This window comes from Siniperca chuatsi, linkage group LG4 (assembly GCF_020085105.1).
Source record: "Siniperca chuatsi isolate FFG_IHB_CAS linkage group LG4, ASM2008510v1, whole genome shotgun sequence".
Classification (NCBI taxonomy): domain Eukaryota; kingdom Metazoa; phylum Chordata; class Actinopteri; order Centrarchiformes; family Sinipercidae; genus Siniperca; species Siniperca chuatsi.
The window spans coordinates 3,098,915-3,117,014 of NC_058045.1; the positions used below are offsets into that span (position 1 = coordinate 3,098,915).

General features: G+C 38.5%; 2 protein-coding genes across 2 annotated transcripts; one reads left to right on the top strand and one right to left on the bottom strand.

The window, feature by feature from the left end:
- Positions 1-12,529, top strand: ric3b (RIC3 acetylcholine receptor chaperone b). Its single transcript, XM_044192615.1, has 6 exons — positions 1-2,774; positions 6,933-7,159; positions 7,874-7,952; positions 8,780-8,873; positions 9,540-9,670; positions 10,893-12,529. The coding sequence occupies exons 1-6, from the start codon at positions 2,654-2,656 to the stop codon at positions 11,366-11,368; spliced, it is 1,128 nt and encodes a 375-aa protein (XP_044048550.1). The 5' UTR covers positions 1-2,653; the 3' UTR covers positions 11,369-12,529.
- A 231-nt stretch (positions 12,530-12,760) lies between these two features.
- Positions 12,761-17,262, bottom strand: psma1 (proteasome 20S subunit alpha 1). The gene is made up of 10 exons (XM_044192616.1): positions 17,147-17,262; positions 16,187-16,231; positions 15,978-16,079; positions 15,568-15,671; positions 15,375-15,463; positions 15,104-15,174; positions 14,819-14,948; positions 14,388-14,467; positions 13,826-13,930; positions 12,761-13,032 (listed from the first exon to the last, which is right to left on the bottom strand). The coding sequence occupies exons 1-10, from the start codon at positions 17,147-17,149 to the stop codon at positions 12,970-12,972; spliced, it is 792 nt and encodes a 263-aa protein (XP_044048551.1). The 5' UTR covers positions 17,150-17,262; the 3' UTR covers positions 12,761-12,969.
- Positions 17,263-18,100: the final 838 nt, after the last annotated feature.

Sequence of the window (18,100 nt, forward strand, 5' to 3'; positions counted from 1 at the left end):
GAACTCTGCACATACATCATTCTACACAGTGAAGGCCAAACATCCAGGTAACAATAAGTAAGGGGGACTTTAAACATTTGCTTGGTATAATCTCAACATTTCATGCTTCGTTAAAATATTGCTGAGATAAAACAACAGCCTATTCACAAGCTTCATTAGCAGCTGTATTTTGAGGATGAGGGTGCAAAAAAATGGGACCTGGCAGTACAGAAAGAGGATCTAGCACAAGGAAGATTGTATAGAAAGAAGAATATAGCAGTGTGACTGTGACTAAACATATAAAAAGTAACATAGTGTCCGCAAAAGAAAAATGGCACCTACCGTGGCAAAGAAAAATGAATAATACAGAAATGTACTGCAGATACAAAATATATTTAGTTTAAGTTAAGTGAAAACTAAAAAATACACAAAGATGTATTCAGTATGTTACATATTATAACCATTATATGGACTTTGGACTATTATAACCGTTATATATCTCAGAGATTATTTATTATACATAGTACACATGCTGAATTTGTTTAGTTCACATCAACAGATCATTACAGAAAGTGTATAGATGTGTATTGTAAACACTTTTCATATAATTTAAGTTACATGCAAACTCATTTTGCCTTATTCCAGTGAGTGAAATAATAGTGAAATTAAAAAAGTAAATGGATATAAATTTGACCAACAATTATAGTAGAAGTATAATAAGATATGAGTAACAGGTGACATTTCACTGCAGAACAAGTACTTTTCCTTGGATACTTCAAGTACATTACTGATAATACTTCTATGCTTTACTCAAGGATTTTGAATGCAGAACCTTTACTTGTAATTGAGTATGATTACATTAATTTATTGGTACTTAAACTTAAGTAAATGATCTGAATACTTCTTCCACCACCTCAAAACACTATACATATTTTTTAAAATCTGGATTAAATTCTTAGCCTGTAGAGTTGTAGTCAAAAGTTTTGGTTTTCACAACGTTGCTGCTTCAGTGTTTTTAGATAGTTTTGCCAGATGGTATACTGAAGTATAATGACAAGCTTTTCACAAGTATTAAAGGCTTTTATTGACAATTACATTAAGTTTATGCAAAGAGTCAATATTTGCAGTGTTGATCCTTCTTTTTCAAGACCTCTGCAATTCGCTTCGGTATGCTGTCAGTTAACTTCTAAGCCACATCCTGACTGCTTGGAGTTTTTCAGAATTTGTGGGTTTTTGTTTGTCCACCCGCCTCTTGAGGATTGACTACAAGTTCTCAATAGGATTAAGGTCTGGTGAGTTTTCTGGCCATGGACCCAATAGTTCAATGTTTTGTTCCCCTCACCACTTAGTTATCACTTTTGCTTTATGGCAAGGTTCTCCATCATACTGGAAAAGGCATTGTTTGTCACCAAACCGTTCTTGGATGGTTGGGAGAAGTTGCTCTCCGAGGATGTTTTGGTACCAGTCTTTATTCATGGCTGTGTTCTTAGGCAAAACTGTGAGTGAGCCCACTCCCACCACACATGAATGGTCTCAGGATGAATTACTGTTGACATGACACAGGACTGATGGCAGCGCTCACCTTGTCTTCTCCGGACAAGCTTTTTTCCAGATGCCCCAAACTGTCAGAAAGGGGATTCATCAGAGAAAATGACTTTACTCCAGTCCTCAGCAGTCCAATCCCTGTACCTTTTGCAGAATATCAGTCTGTCCCTGATGTGTTTTCTGGACAGAAGTGGCTTCTTTGCTGCCCTTCTTGACACCAGGCCATCCTCCAAAAGTTTTCGCTTCACTGTGCGTGCAGATGCACTCACACCTGCCTGCTGCCATTCCTGAGCAAGCTCTGCACTGGTGGTGCCCTGATCCTGCAGCTGAATCAACTTTAGGAGACGGTCCTGGTGCTTGCTGGACTTTCTTGGGCACCCTGAAGCCTTCTTCACGACAATTGAACCTCTCTGCTTGAAGTTCTTGATGATAAATGGTTGATTTAGGTGCAATCTTACTAGCAGCAATATCCTTGCCTGTGAAAACCCTTTTTGTGCTACGCAATGATGACGGCACGTGTTTCCTTGCAGGTAACCATGGTTAACAGAGGAAGAACAATGATTTCAAGCACCACCCTCCTTTTAAAGCTTCCAGTCTGATATTCTAACCCTATCAGCATGACAGTTATCTCCAGCCTTGTCCTCGTCAACACTCTCACCCGTGTTAACGAGAGAATCACTGACATGATGTCAGCTGGTCCTTTTGTGGCAGGGCTGAAATGTAGTGGAAATGATTTTTTGGGATTAAGTTCATTTTCATGGCAAAGAAGGACTTTGCAATTAATTGCAATTCATCTGATCACTCTTCATAACACTCTGGAGTATATGCAAATTGCCATCATAAAAACTAAAGCAGCAAACGTTGTGAAAACCAATACTTGTGACATTCTCAACACTTTTTGACCACAACTGTACAGCGTCATTAAACTATTACAGTCCTTTGGCGCCACCAAGTGGTGAAACACATCAGTTACAGCGCCGGCGCACTTCCGTTCCTCCAGTCATCAAGGAAGTTCAACCGATGGACGACAAACGACATCGACCAGCTCCCGTGTCCTCTGTTTTCTCAACGTAAACCTGTCAGATAGCATCGTTTTTTTCCACAGAAAGGTGACCATTTACACGGCGGTATGGCGATGTCAACATTTCAGAAGGTGACCCTCGCGACGTGTCTCGTGCTGTGCGTCGCCCTGCTGCTTCCCAAAATGCTGTTATCACGGGGGAGGAAGGATGCTGCTGAGCGGCCGGAGGGTGCGTCATCTTTCACGGTTTCTCTTTATCCGTCAAGATGTCTTCAGATCGATGGCTTTTCAGATTTATAATTTATTATCTCTTAAGGTTGTGATATAAGGAGTATTTTGGTATTTCAAGCCGCAGTGTAAACTGTACGTCACCGGTTGTAACATCGTCCTTGCTCTTACGTTTTCCTCCCTGAAGAGGGCGCCACCGAGACACCTGTTTTAGTTTATTAGCTAGATGTGGGCTCTATTTATACACTTACTTTCCAGTTTATTAGGTACCCCAGGTAAAACTAACACGCACTACTTTTATTGATATAAATGGGGTCGACAAAATAATAGAAACACCTGTCAGTATGGAATATAGTTCACCAGCACCACAAACCGCAGCCTGCAAAATGACCATACAAGTTGAATCAACGCCTCTCTAGAACGGTTTCAACAAAAACTGAACATTAGAGCCTTAATGAGGGTGGGATTTATAGCAGGACTGTTGTATGTATGACTGTTGTAGACTGCATTAGATTTAGCTAGGTGTACCGTAGCCCCAGTTTGTGCCTCACTTATCAGCATACATCCGGGTCACAGAAGTCACCATCAGTTTCTCTAAAAGATAATTAACCGGCGATGTTTTAACTTGCCGCTGTTCTGAAGGTATTTTCAGAATCCTCAAAGACTCGTCTAATAATCTGGATGAAAAAATATTCCGTCCACTGCACAAATAAAAATATTTACGACTTGTTTCCCAAGGTGCGCCTCTGTTTCCTATCCGGGTAGCGCAGCTAGCGGCCATCTTTGTTTTGATTGGGAAACAGGTTTAGCGGATTGAATTTTTTTCCCATCCAGATGGATAAAAAGGTGTTGTTCTTAGTCTTTCACACCCAACCTGGAAAACACGACAGCCAATTCTATTTGTTACAGTGTACCGCGCTCCTGGTTCTTATTCTTTTAGTTTTTATCTGAATTCTCAGAGTTTTTATCAAGTTTAGTCCTTAAAACAGATAAAGTGGTTATTGTAGGTGATTTCAATATTCATGTGGCCGTTGAAAATGATATCCTTAGTGCTGCGTTTATCTCATTATTAGATTTAACTGGCTTTTGTACATGTGTACATGAAGCCACTCACTGTTTTAACCACACCCTCGACCTTGTTCTAGTATATGGCATTGAAATTGAACATTTAATAGTCTTTCCACAGAATCCTTATTTATCGGACCATTATTTAATAACTTTTGAACTGCTATTACTGGACTACACACCATTACGCAAAAATTCTTACTCTAGATGTCTATCTGATATTGCTGTGGCTAGATTCAAGGAAGCGATCCCATCTGCATTTAATTCAATGTTATATCTCAATATAACAGAGGACTCCTATATTAATTTCAGCCCCTCCCAAATTGACCATCTAGTTGATAGCGCTGCATGCTCACTGCGAACGACACTTGATTCTATCGCTCCTCTAAAAAGGAAGATAATAAAACAAAGAAGGTTAGCTCCGTGGTATAACCCCCAAACCCGCAAATTAAAGCAAACATCACGAAAACTTGAAAGGAAATGGCGTTCCAACAACCTGGAAGAATCCCCTTTAGTCTGGCAAGATAGTCGTAAAACATATAGGAAGGCCCTCCGTAATGCCAGAGCAGCTTACTAGTCATAATGATGAGTAGTAAGCTAGTAAATAGAGGAAAATAAAAACAACCCCAGGTTTCTTTTTAGCACTGTAGCCAGGCTGACAGAGAATCACAGCTCTATTGAACCATGTATTCCTATAGCTTTCAGTAGCAACAACTTCATGAGCTTCTTTAATGATAAATATTAACTATTAGAGAAAAAATTAATCAAGTCCTGCCTTTAACTGGTGCCGACTTGTCTTTAAACACAGGAACCTTGGAAACAGCTGTAGAGTCTGATGTGTGTTTTGGCTGCTTTGCTCCTGTCAACCTTCTTCAGCTGACTTCGACGATTAATTAATCTAAGCCATCAACCTGTCTCTTAGACCCCATTCCAACTAGGCTGCTTAAAGACATTTTACCCTTAATTAGCACTTCTTTACTGGATATGATCAATCTGTCTTTATTAACAGGCTATGTACCACAATCCTTTAAAGTAGCTGTAATTAAACCACTTCTTAAAAAGCCCACTCTTGAGCCTGGGGTTTTAGCCAACTACAGACCTATATCTAACCTTCCCTTTCTTTCTAAGATCCTTGAGAAAGCAGTCACCAATCAGTTGTGTGACTTTCTAAAAAACAATAGTTTATTTGAGGATTTTCAGTCAGGGTTTAAAGTGCATCATAGCACAGAGACAGCATTGGTGAAAATTACAAATGACCTTTTAATTGCATCAGACAATGGACTTGACAATGGACTTGTTAGATCTTAGTGCTGTGTTTGACACCATTGACCATCACATCCTGTTACAGAGACTGGAACATGTAATTGGCATTAAAGGAACCGCACTAAGCTGGTTTAAATCAGATCGATCTCAGTTTGTACATGTTAACGGTGAGTCCTGTGCACGCCAAAGTTAGTCACGGAATTCCACAAGGTTCTGTGCTTGGACCGATTCTATTTACCTTATATATGCTTCCTCTAGGCAGTATTATTACGAGCACTCCATAAACTTTCATTGCTATGCAGATGATACCCAATTATATCTATTGATCAAGCCAGATGAAACTAACCAGTTAACTAAACTTCAGGCATGCCTTAAGGACATAAAGACCTGGATGACCTGCAACTTTCTGATGTTAAACTCTGACAAAACTGAAGTTATTTTACTTGGTCCCCGAATAAGTCTCTTAAGACTCTCCAGTTGATCCAGAATGCTGCGGGACGTGTACTGACAGAAACTAGGAAAAGAGATCATATCTCTCCAATACTAGCTTCTCTGCACTGGCTCCCTGTAAAATTTAGAATAGAATTTAAAATCCTTCTCCTCACCTACAAAGTTTTTAATGGTCAGGCACCATCATATCTTAAGGATCTCGTAATACCTTATTACTCGACAAGAACACTGCGCTCCCAGGATGCTGGGTTACTTGTGGTTCCTAGAGTGTCCAAAAGTAGAATGGGAACCAGAGCCTTCAGTTATCAAGCTCCTCTCCTGTGGAATCAGGTCCTGAACCATCCCTTAGTTATGCTGCTATAGGCCTAGACTGCTGGCAGACTTCCCATGATGCGCCTCTTTCCTCTCTCCTTCTCTCCCTCTCCATATGTATGCATTTTTATCCCATTACTGCATGTTACTAACTCGACATCTTCTCTGTCCCGTAGTCCTGTGGTTTCTCGTTTCTCTCCTCTCTCCTTCTGTCGCTTTCAGCAGGTATTTCTGCCTCCGGAGCTGCAGGGTCTGTGGTTGTGGACCGCCTGCTGCCCCCATGTTCCTGCTCGACAACTGTTACTACAGTTGTTGTTATTGGCTCTGTTACTGATGCTGACATTGTCCTTCCTATAGCTGTCATTCCTATTATTACTAATTTATTAATATTAACACTATAATTACTATTCTACTAAAAAAAAAAAAAATTCTACATGGTCTTTGCATTGTGCCCCCCAAACCCCTCCCCTCTCTCTCTCTCTCTCTCTCTCTCTCTCTCTCTCTCAAATAGGGAATCCTTACATTTGAAGAGCTGGAACTATAGTGAATGTTTGATGTGTTTGCTTGAAACTTTGATTTAAAAGATTAATCGATTATCAAAATAGTTGTTGATTAAGTTTCTGACGATTGACTAATTGTTTAAGCTCTAAATGAGATGCAGAAAGTGTGTGTCCAGACTATGCCAAGATTTGTAAATGGGGAAACATATTTAAACTAAGGACATCTAGTTGTGTGTATCTTTCCAAAATGAGTGTGTATGTATCAATATTTTTTGTGTCCTCGACTATAAGTCAAGGACACAAACATTAGCTTCAGCCTAAGCATATGACATGATCAATAGAGGCTGCAGACTTAAAAAATTAAGAAGTACAAAAACCTTTCCTACTGAAATCAGCGTGAAGTCCATTTGTGTCAAAAGTCATTTTATGTATAAAAGTTAGATGACCTTTATTGTTCAGATTGTGTTGTACTCTGCTGTTATTTATGTTTTGAATCAGTCATGTTTTCCCCCAGCTGACTCCCAGGTGAACCCTGCTCCTCCTCCTCACATGTCTTTTCCTCCCTGCAGGTTCAGGTCGCCTCCCTCCGATGATGCACCGTCAGGCGGCTCCAGAGGGTCGAGGCCAGAAGGCTGCAGGCTCCGGCTTCTCCAGAGCCCACAACCCAGAGGCCGTTTCCAGGGCCAAGGGAGCAGGAACGGGGGCAGGAACTGGGGGCAAATCAAACCTGGCAGGACAGATCATCCCTGTGTACGGATTCGGGATCTTACTCTACATCCTCTACATACTGTTTAAGGTGAAACAGTGGCGACTCAACACAGCTTCTGAATGATAAACTATATAGAGAGAGAATAGCAGAGCCAGGCTAGCTATTTCCCCCTGTTTCCAGTCTTTGTGCTAAGCTAACCGCCTGATAGTAGTAGATTCATATTTACCGTACAGTTTTCAGAGTGGTATTGATCTTATCTAACTCTCAGCAAGAAAGCGAATACTGTAAGCGCATTTCCCAAACGTGAAACTATTCCTTAAAAATATCTCAATATAAATATATATATATATATATATATATATATATATATTGAAATATCTTCAATACTGTTTTGGTACTGACCGAAATGTGTCTGTAGCAGTGTACTGAAAACTGTCAAGTACCAAAAGCTTGATGTGTTGAACAGTCAGATTTGCAATCTTAATGACTTTTTCTTCTTCTTGATTAATTCTTTGATCAGACATTTAATAATATGAATAAACAAATTCCAATTGTAGACAATTATTTTTAGGCCCCGACTCATAGTAAAATATAGTAAAGTATCAAAGTATTTTAAATTTCAGTAAAACAAAACCATAAAGAAAAAATAATTAACAACAGTTTACTTTAAAATTATATAATGCTGTTTGGCAGAAAAAATTATTGTCAGTTTGCAAGTGGTTTAAATACAAACAGATTCTCCGCTGTGGGATTTGTATTGATGTGTTTTGAGTGTTTTAACTCTTACTGTCTCCCTGTTAGATCACATCTAAGGGGAACAGCAAACCATCAGAGAGCAGGTTTCCTTCGGTTCGGTCTGAGAACACGAAGAGAAAGATCAGTAAGTATCATTCAACATCAATTATACTCGTTCTTTTAGCATTTAGCAACATTTAGCATTTACTTCCATCTTATGTCTTTAAAAAAAGTAGAAGGCACTTGCACTGAAGCCCTGAAGATTTTAGCTCTTGTTTCTTTAGTGTTTGAATGCACTTATTTTCCTTGATTTTTGGACAAAAATTTCTGCCAAATGAATGTGATGTAACTTTCTGAGGACATACTCTTTTGCAGTGCTGCAGTGTTGTATAGATGGTATATATATTTTAGTTATTATTATGCGATGAATGCTGTAAAATACCATCAAGACAAATAATAAGGACTCTGAAAGTTGATGAGATTCCCCTGAAATCAGAAATAACAGAGCAAAAAGAGTGTTATCATGCTTACTAGAAGAGCTTCACAATTTTGATATAATAAAGTTAATTAGTTATCACACAACTGGAAAAGATGTCGGTCACATGAGTAAAAGGCTTTAGAAAAAGTGAATTTTCCACTTTGCGGGAAGTCATGTAACCCATCAAAGCCATCAATGAACACTTCCTTTAAATTAATCAAAATTAATTTTCTGTAACAGAAATCTCTATGGCTGACATTCATCTTTATAGTGCATTAACGTAATGAGAAATGAATTAATGTGAATGATTCCCATAAAGCATCATACAGTAAGATGAACTGCAGTCCACCCAGTCTGTGAAAACAAGAACTATACATTTTCCAAATGATTGTAACCGCCTAAGCTTTTGTGTGGTGGTCGATTTTTGTCTGTAGTTTGTTTAAGCTCAGACTATGTTTAAACGTCTTTCTTTACTTTTTTCTGTCGCCCTCCAGCTGACTTTGAGTTGGCTCAGCTGCAGGAGAAACTGAGGGAAACGGAGTTGGTGATGGAGAATATTGTTTCCAACGCCCACCACAGCCCTGACAGGTGGGTGTGTGCCTTTACTGAGGAATGATTTCATCGCTCAGCCTCCTCCCTCTCTTTTCCTGACAGGAATGACTTGTTTGATTGAGCTTGTTTGTTTATTTGTTAATTTAATTACAAGCGTGCAATAATTTCTTCCACAGCAAAGATTAAGATGAATGTGACACTCCCATAAAGTAAATATGAACACAGGGATAATTTCCTTTCCTTATGTGGTTCTGCAATTTGTTCTCTCCCTTTTATACAATGATGTCTTATTACTAGTTACTCCGGTAGGATGTAATCAGGATGTTTGAAAGTATTTATTCTTTTGAGAGCTTTATAATCATCTTTGAAATTTGAAATGTACAAGTTAATCTGTTCTTTTTTGACATTAACCTCACAAATATCAACCTGTTGTGCTAAAATAGTATTCCTGGAAAATTATAAATGAAAATTCAAAGTGCTCAGCGCCCAAACCACCAAAAATGCATCAGCTGATCAGGATATTAGTATAGTAAAGAAATGTCCGGCTAATGAGGGTTACATTTTTTAAATTTAAGGTAGAATTAAAACAATGAGATCTGCTTGACTTCACACACTCACATTAGTTATTCAAGACACTAAACTGCTCCACAGTTTAGAAAAATGGAAGATGTTCAGGATTGTTTAGTTTTGTCTGTGTTGCAGGGTGAAGGGGGTGACTGCGGATCAGGAGGAGAGCCTCCTGCAGCAGCTGACGGAGATAACTCGGGTGATGCAGGAGGGCCAGCTGGTGGACAACGTGGCTGCAGAGAAGAAGACCCAGGACGACTGGGAAGGTACATGAACGCTCACAGTGGCTACTTTATAATGTAGCATGGAAAAATAATTACATTTTACCCACGGGAACACATTTCATTTTAAAATACTCTTATAGCACCACCTTAGAGGATCATTTTGCATCTTTTAGTTCCTTTAGAATAATGTACCACCTGCTAACCAGCCAGTGTTTCCCTTCATCTTATTACAGTATGAAATAAAACGTTAAGGGACCAGTAATGTCCACCAAAAAGGATTGGTGCATTCAAGTGCATATGGTTAATTCCATTATCTAATAGTAACGTTTTTGATGCTCAAAACAACCAAATTCAGATGATCCTTTGCTTTATGTTTTGTCTTTTCGGTTTGATTTTTTCCATGCAGTGCTTTTCTGCAGAAAATACTCAAATATTCAATGCTCCTTAAAAGCATTTCAAGGAAGAGGAAGAGATCTCAAAGTTTCTTTTAACTGCGCTACCATGCAATAAAATAATGTAACTTTCTACAAAAAATTAAAACAACATGCTTTCAAACATCTTTCAAAGTCTCTTTCAAAGTTATACATTTTATTCAACTTTTTACAATTAACACTTGAAATGACAAAGGCACTTGGAAATTACAAGGTAATGCAAAATGTCTTCACTCCTATCTGATGTGTTTAATTTTACCGCTTTACTAAAGAATTCATTAAACTCTTCTTTTTACAAAATGAACCAAAACACTGACAAAGATCCTGGGTAGATAATAATGAGAATATGAAACAAAATTTAAATCATACTCCAAACCTCTCTAAACTAAAAAGAAAGCAGGTTTGAATTCAAATACTATTACTAAGCTTGTACTTAGTCATGATTTTGATTCTGTATTTGCATGAACTGAAACCAGTGGCTGCCTGGATGGCAGGAAAAATCGTATAGTACAAATGATTTGTAGTTAGTGGGCAAGAAACAAATTTCAGTTGCAAAGTTATACTGAAAAACTGAGGAGTACAAAACCATAGTCTGATTTTCTGTAGATTATGTTCAGATTTAAAATGTAGTTTTTGGTATTACAAGTTCTAGTGTCAGACTCCAGACACAGTACAGCTGGACAAATATTGATTACACTGTATTAATCAGTTGTAATTGCAAGTTCCTAGATTAAATCAGGTAATGGATTTTTGACATACACCCAGGTACATACGTCTATCAAGGAAATGCTGATCAATGAATGACTCATTAAATTTCTCTAACGTGTCCTCAGATTATCCTGAGGAGCCTCAGCAGTACTGGGAACATTCCCGCTGCTGTTGTCAGCACAGTCAGCAGCACCACAGTCCAAAGACAGAGACACAGGCTGAGACGACACAAGCTGATGGGGCCGACCTGGAAAACATTCCTGGGGACGTTACAGGTGGAGGAGAGGCCGAGGAAGCGGAGGCTCTGAATGAAGACGCTGTGAGGGAATCTGATGTTACAGCAGTAAGTGAAGAGGATGTGGGGCCAGAGAGTGATTTAGGCAGAAATGAGAGGGTGGACAATCGTGGTAAAATCGATCTGGGTGTCCCAGCGGAAGACCTGGCTGGAGTCCTGAAGGAGCTGGAGCTCACACTGAAGATGACGTCCACGATGGAGCAGGAGAAGTTGGAGGACCTCACCAGGTCGACGGAGATAGAAACGACTTGCAGTGCGGTCAGACGGAGGACTAAGAAGAGGAGAGCAAAGAAAGCCTCACACTGACTTCCAACATGACTGCATATAAACTCAAACCTGGGCCTGGTGTTTGTGAGGACAGCTTCTTTTTTGAAATCTGTTATCAGATGGGCAGAAGCATGAAAGCATGCATGAAAATGTGTTGCCAGCCTTGTTAACCTTTACTTGAAGTCAATAAGTGAGAAAACTTGTGTTTGGGGTACTGTTTTATATCACTGCCAGCTTTATCCATTGGCTAAAAAAGGAATAAGTATAGTTTATGGTAAGTTCTGACACGTAAGATATTTCTCAAGAAAAAACAGGGGTGTCATTTATAAAACACTCACAATCAAATACCATTATACCACTTTGCTTAATGTATGAATTCATTAAGTTTTAAATGTAATTTAAACTAATATGGAGATGCTTCCAGGACTCCTCTAGGTCAAGATTTGATGTGAACAAACCCAGTATTTAGTTCTGTTAGGGGAGTGTTGAGTTATTCATCATATTTGATCTGTTAAGGCCTTTTTCCTCACAATTATCAGCTTTTTTCCCTGTAAAATGATTTCATGTTATCCACATCAAGTGCTTGAATTAAAGGTGGTTTTAAAATATGTAAACGACTAGCAAACGACTGAATCAGGCCACTTCAAAACATGTTTGTTCTACAAATAGATAAAGTTCTAAAACACCAGAAGTTAGTAATTTCAGCTCAGATCAGGACAAATTTAGAAAATGTCAAGTGGGCAGAAATTGTGCAGTTGATGAATGCTGGGTCTGCAAGAAGCGCTGATTCAGTTTTTTATCACATCACTGTAATTTACTGGGGTGGTTGTGCCTTTTCTCAACTTTGTCAGAATATGTTTTGAACAGAACACTTCAATCAAACTAGTCATTTTAAATTTCTGTGGTCTTTGTGTCAGATGAAAATTTTAGCGTGAAGAGATACAATAAATGCACTGTACTAAATTAAAGGGAACAAGACCTGTTGGACATAAAATAGTTCCCCCTGTCTTCTCATCAGTGTTTGTGATGGATAAATCTTGTCTTCTGTACCGGTAATTTTTTAAGCTTCCAACAAACCTGCTGTCTTGTGCTGTAAATATTTTTTTTTTTACTTTTATAAACTGAATTCATTTATTTATTAACTATTCAGAAAGGGACCTGGGTATGTATATCAGTGATTAAAATACTGTGAATAACTTACATTTTCTGGGCTCAACTTACTCCTCCTCAGTGTTTTTCAGTTTGATTTATTTTACTCTCAATTGTCACTTGATCAATAATAATGCTGTGCAGACTCTTTAAACTCCCACTGATTTGTTACCTGCAATGTTGCTCCTCTAGATATTGAAAACATTTTTGCTGTAGCACTCATTCTGAGTCAGCTAATGTGTATTAAATAGGCAACTAATTTAATGAAGAGTGGCAGCCCAATTCAAAAAAAAGACTTTATTACTTGTATAATGGTACACTTTACTTATACAAAAGCAACATCACATTGGTTGATGTTAGCAGAGAATATTTTGGATTTAACAGTTTAGCAAGTGGCACATAACTTTCTCTGGTGAGTCGCAGTAAGTGTCAGGTTGGTCTGGGTTTGTGCCTGCCCTCTCTGATAACAGGAAGTGGATGACAGGGCTGACTCAGTGCTCCATTGGCTCATCAGATACCGGTCCAGCAGCGGGTTCATCTGCTGCCTGGGCAACCTGAGACACAAACAGAAGGGTGGTTTGGCACACAAACTTTAGGTCTGGCCAACATTAATAATAATTCATTTATATTCAATAAAAATATCAAGAACAGAAAATCTGAGGTGTTAAATAGATGCATATCTAAATTTCACTTTCATGCCCTTTAAAAGGTGGGGTATGCAATTCTAATCCAATACACGTCTTTTACATGTTAGCTATAGTAAAAGGAGAGTTGCGAGTATCGCTGTCTGGAGCTGGTTTGCTGGCTCTGGGAAACTGTCTTGTCCTCTCTGGCTGTTAGCTTCACAGCAGCAACTGTAGGAACAGTTTGCTAACCCACAACCTAGCTAATGTTCGTTTCATTACTTGCTGTGTCGTCGTTCGCTCTATATCATGATATTTGTCATGTTATTGGATTTCTCCAGAATCGCATACCCCACCTTTAAGCAAAAAGCAAAATTTAAATCTTGTTTTTCCCCACACACACACAAAAAAAAGTTCCAATATTTGCCTTGACCCCAAAAATTAGGGTATATTTTAACAGTATGCCACTGGTTAATTACCAAGGGGATGACTAAAGTGAGAGCTGGAATGACATATTACTAGGTGCCAACTGTCTAATGTGGACCTAATGCAATATAACAAACAGTGTTCAGAACATACATAGTTCTAATTTGGACTAATATCAGTCACACTGTGCAGCACAATAACAACAATAATTTAAAAAAAACAAAAACAGTTGTTCCTCAAATTAAACCAAGCATGAGTCCAAACTGGACTTGATTAATTCTTGCACACTTTGAGGTACCTTTCTCTGTGGCCTCTCCTCCAGTCCCTCCAGGAATGGGGCAACATCATCATCGTCATAAATGACGAACTCCATGTCCTTCCCCACAATACCAATGGAAACATTCTGAAATAATTAAATGTGAACTATTACAATTAAAAGAAAATTGCAACATCCTCAATGTCAACTAGAGTTGGGCATTGATAACATTTGACTGAATCCTGTACAATTCCTTAGAATCCATTTAGGTTTGCTTTCAGCAACTGCAATGAAGTTATCAATAACATTCAAGGTGCAAAAACTTATTTTACTAAAAAAAAAATTTACATAATTGCTATTTAACCATACTTCACGCCTACTGGGTGACGTTTTGGATTCATATATATCCTACACCCCAGTTTAACTCTCTGGCAGTTGTTACATAGCTCTGTCTTATAGTGGACAGACACAGATTTTATCATAGGCAGGACAAGTGCAAGTCTTATTTAAGACACAGATGAAGACAAAGATGATTGATCTCTTGTGTGCTGGGATTTGGGTACCAGAATGTCACATCAGATAGGAGTGAAGACAGTTGTCGTACCTTGGTAGTGAGGTCCTGCTCGGCGGGGAGGGTTTCTCTGAGAGCACGGAGGCCATGTTGGACCAGATCATTCAGATTACCTGAGAACAAAACAATACCTTTTTAATACAAGTACTTCCACTTGTCAATCAGCAACTGCTGGTACTCTGGCTGTCCATGTTTGAACTATGCAGTTGCTAAATGAGATCTGTGAGAACACTGATGAGGTGATGACCAAAATATTTAATATTTAAAGATTTCAAAAACTGTCATGATCTCATATATAATTAAGACAGGCAAAATACATTAACAAAAATTAAATAAAACCTGATCAATAAAGATGCAAAAACGTTTATGTTCAATTGCGAAATTTGCTACTGCAAAGCTTTTAGTTAAAACTGGTTTCTTTTAAATATGAGTGGACATGACTAGTAGTAGAAATTTCATCTTACAGTCGTGGAACTTGTCCATGCATCTCTCCAGGTAGGTGCGTGCAGACTGAGAGCGTGCTCCAATGGACATGGCTTTGCAGTCAAAGTAGTTGGCTGACGGGCAGGTCTGGAAGATATGAGGTCCCATGTCCTGGGTGACACACAAGAAATTAACAAAAGTTCTGGTAAAATTTTAAATAAAAAAATGTATACGACATGTATTCTTTCACATGGAACTAAGAATTTAAGCAAAAATAATACTGTAGATAAATAAAAGAATTAAGATTTTTGAGTGAGCAAACTTACATCATAGCCAGCAATGAGGAGTCCAACACCGTAGGGCCTCCTTCCATACCTCTGTGTTGGGATTTGGGTTTCTGAAAGTTCAGTTAAGGATAACTGTTGCCATTTACAATTATTTTACTTCATAGAGTAAAAGTTACACTCATTCACACAAGGAAAACAGGCCAATATAACCACTGATAACACACACACACACACACACATATAAAAAAAATAAAAATAAAATAGCACCACATTTTACTACAGAGCTTCAAGGTAACAGTAGTAAGGATACTGCTGCCAATAAGAGAGACGAGACGTGATGCAGGGAGGGGCCTGTCGAAGACAAATCTAGAGTCCAAGCACTCCTGACGCATGAAGTTACTGTGGGAGCGAGGGTGTTAGTGTCATTTAAGACTAATTACATTTGTTGATTCACAGGTTCACTGAAAAGCTTTATTCAGACCATCAAGGCAGCTGTGACCTACCAGAGCAGTCTGGCATCAGCAGTCAGTCCAGCAATGGAGATGCCGATGTGGTTGTCAACATGGAGGATCTTCTTCTGGTGGGCAGCCAGTTCAGACTGGGCTCTCTGCAGAGACACAAAAACATGACAACAATCATGCATGATCTAATACTTATCCTTCAACTGTCACTAATGATCTGCTACATGCTTTGTTGTGTCTTTGTGTGTTATAATATATTTAAATGTTCCATTAAATGGCAGAGATCATAAGCTTCTTCCATGTTTTGCTGTATTTCCAAATAAAACGTGTTGTTGGGCCAACACTTAACAGCCAATTTTGGCTCGAAACGTTATTTAAATGAAGTAAAAACATGTTAAAAGGGAGCATTCTACAGCAGAAATATTGACAGACGAGACATTGAATGACTGTACCTTAAGTGCAACCAGGACTGCATGGGTTTTGGATTTGAGTCCTACAGTTGCAGAACCCTGCTTCACTGCCTCCATGGCATACTCGATCTGATGAATACGGCCCTGGACCAACATGAATAACTTTGTTAACATATGGGATGTGATACACAGACATTTACTTTCTTTGTAAAGTCAGTGAGTGACAGAGTTTAAGGCAAACAACGACTTACCTGTGGGCTCCACACTGTCACATCGTTGTCGTACTGATTACGGAACTAAAGATAAAAAGCCATTATTTGCAAGTGACATTTAAAACAAAACACTGTAATTATTATATAACACACAAGAGCTGAGCTTACATAGTTGTCCTGCATTATCAGCGGTTTTCCTCAACTACAGAGTAACGTTATTTCACACGGACTCTAAGTTCCGACTAACGTTACACAAAGCTCTGACCCTGTTAACAGCCTGGACTTTTCTAGACTCGGGTTTTAAATTACTACCTCGACTTAATAATTGATAAGCCCAGCTTTGTGCACAGCCACTCATAGTGATGTTCGGCGCTGGGTAACGTTAGCAATTTAATTTAGTCCTGCGGAAAATTAGCTGACATTAGCTGGATAAAATGACTACTGTACTGCACGAAAGTCTGACGAATCATCACAGTGACTGGAGTTATGTGTTGGGCTCACAAAATAATTTAATAGCCAAAGGCCGGTGAGCTGATGGAAAACGAAAGTAAGACATGACACCTCAATTTCATGCTAACTCAGCCTATGCTGGCTAACGGCTGCTAGCTACTTTGAGTTAGCCTGTCAACTATCTAACCAGCAAACTAATTAGTGACGCAATTAAAATACTTTATTTGGCGCTAATTGACAATAAACTGGGTTAATTATAAACATTATTTCATGCGATATTATCTAACAAGTATTAGCCGTGAACCGTTTCTTTGGACGCACGTAATTTAGCTGGCATCCATGCAGCTAACGTTAGCAGTTACTGAAGGTGTTTTGCTTACTCACAGTGTAGTCAAAAGTTAGCTAGCTAACGTTAGCTTCGTGTGAGTAAATGAACCCCGTTTTCTAAAAAGTTATACTACATGAACACGTTGTACGATGTATTTACCGTGTAGACATATTATATAATGTTGACTTGATCGTTGTACTTCACATTTCATTCATACTTACCATCTCTGCTTTTGAAAATGTCTTGTTTCCTCCGCCTGTGCGCTGATCCTAACTTGATTTATTTTCCTGGAAGCGACGTCAGGGAAAACAGCAGAGCCCCGATTTCAAATCAGTGATCGATTGAGTAAAGTTGTTGCTGGCAGCAAACCAAACTTGTCACGTTATTTCATCCTATAAATTTAAAAAGCTGAATTTAATTCAATTTAATTTTTTAAAACTGATTTTCACTTCAGATAAAAGGGTTATCATGAGCATCAACACAGCAATGATTTTACATTTTACAGTGTCAAATTGTGTAGTTATTATTTAACATTAAAGAAATGTGGATTTTGTAGTAAATGGTTTCAACATTTCCTCAGGGAATCTGTGTAAAATTCCCAACAAAATGAAAAAGAGGGCGCTCAATATGTTCAATCTTGCTTCTTTTTTTCCTGCACTGACCGCACAAGTGCAGTGTTTGTGCATGAACACTAGGCGGCAGCAATAAATTAGAAGAAGACCCTCTGGGTACATCATTTGGTTGTGGACATTGACAAGGAACACATATTTATGTTGCAGAAACACATAAAAAGTGGTAGAAGACAGATGATCAGGTTGTCCCTTAAAAAACAATGGTAGCTGTTATTTTGTTGTTTGTGGATGTCTTTCTATGTATGCCAATGTCAATTATGAAGAAGTCAGCTTAAGATAATGAAAATTCTGACTGCGCTGTTTCCTTTTCTATGAAAGTAATGAAAGATTTACATTGAAATGATGCAGGTCCATAATCACTAACTGAGTTTAGTTCAGTTCAGTTTCAATGTAAAGTCTGTTGTCATTTCAACTTATACAGCAACACAGTGAAACAGACTTTTTTCTTGTGGTCATGCTAGAAAACTTTAACGCACCAGTTGGAGGTTAAATTACTGGTGCACAAATTAAAATGTGCAACAATAAATGTAACTTTATTGTGTC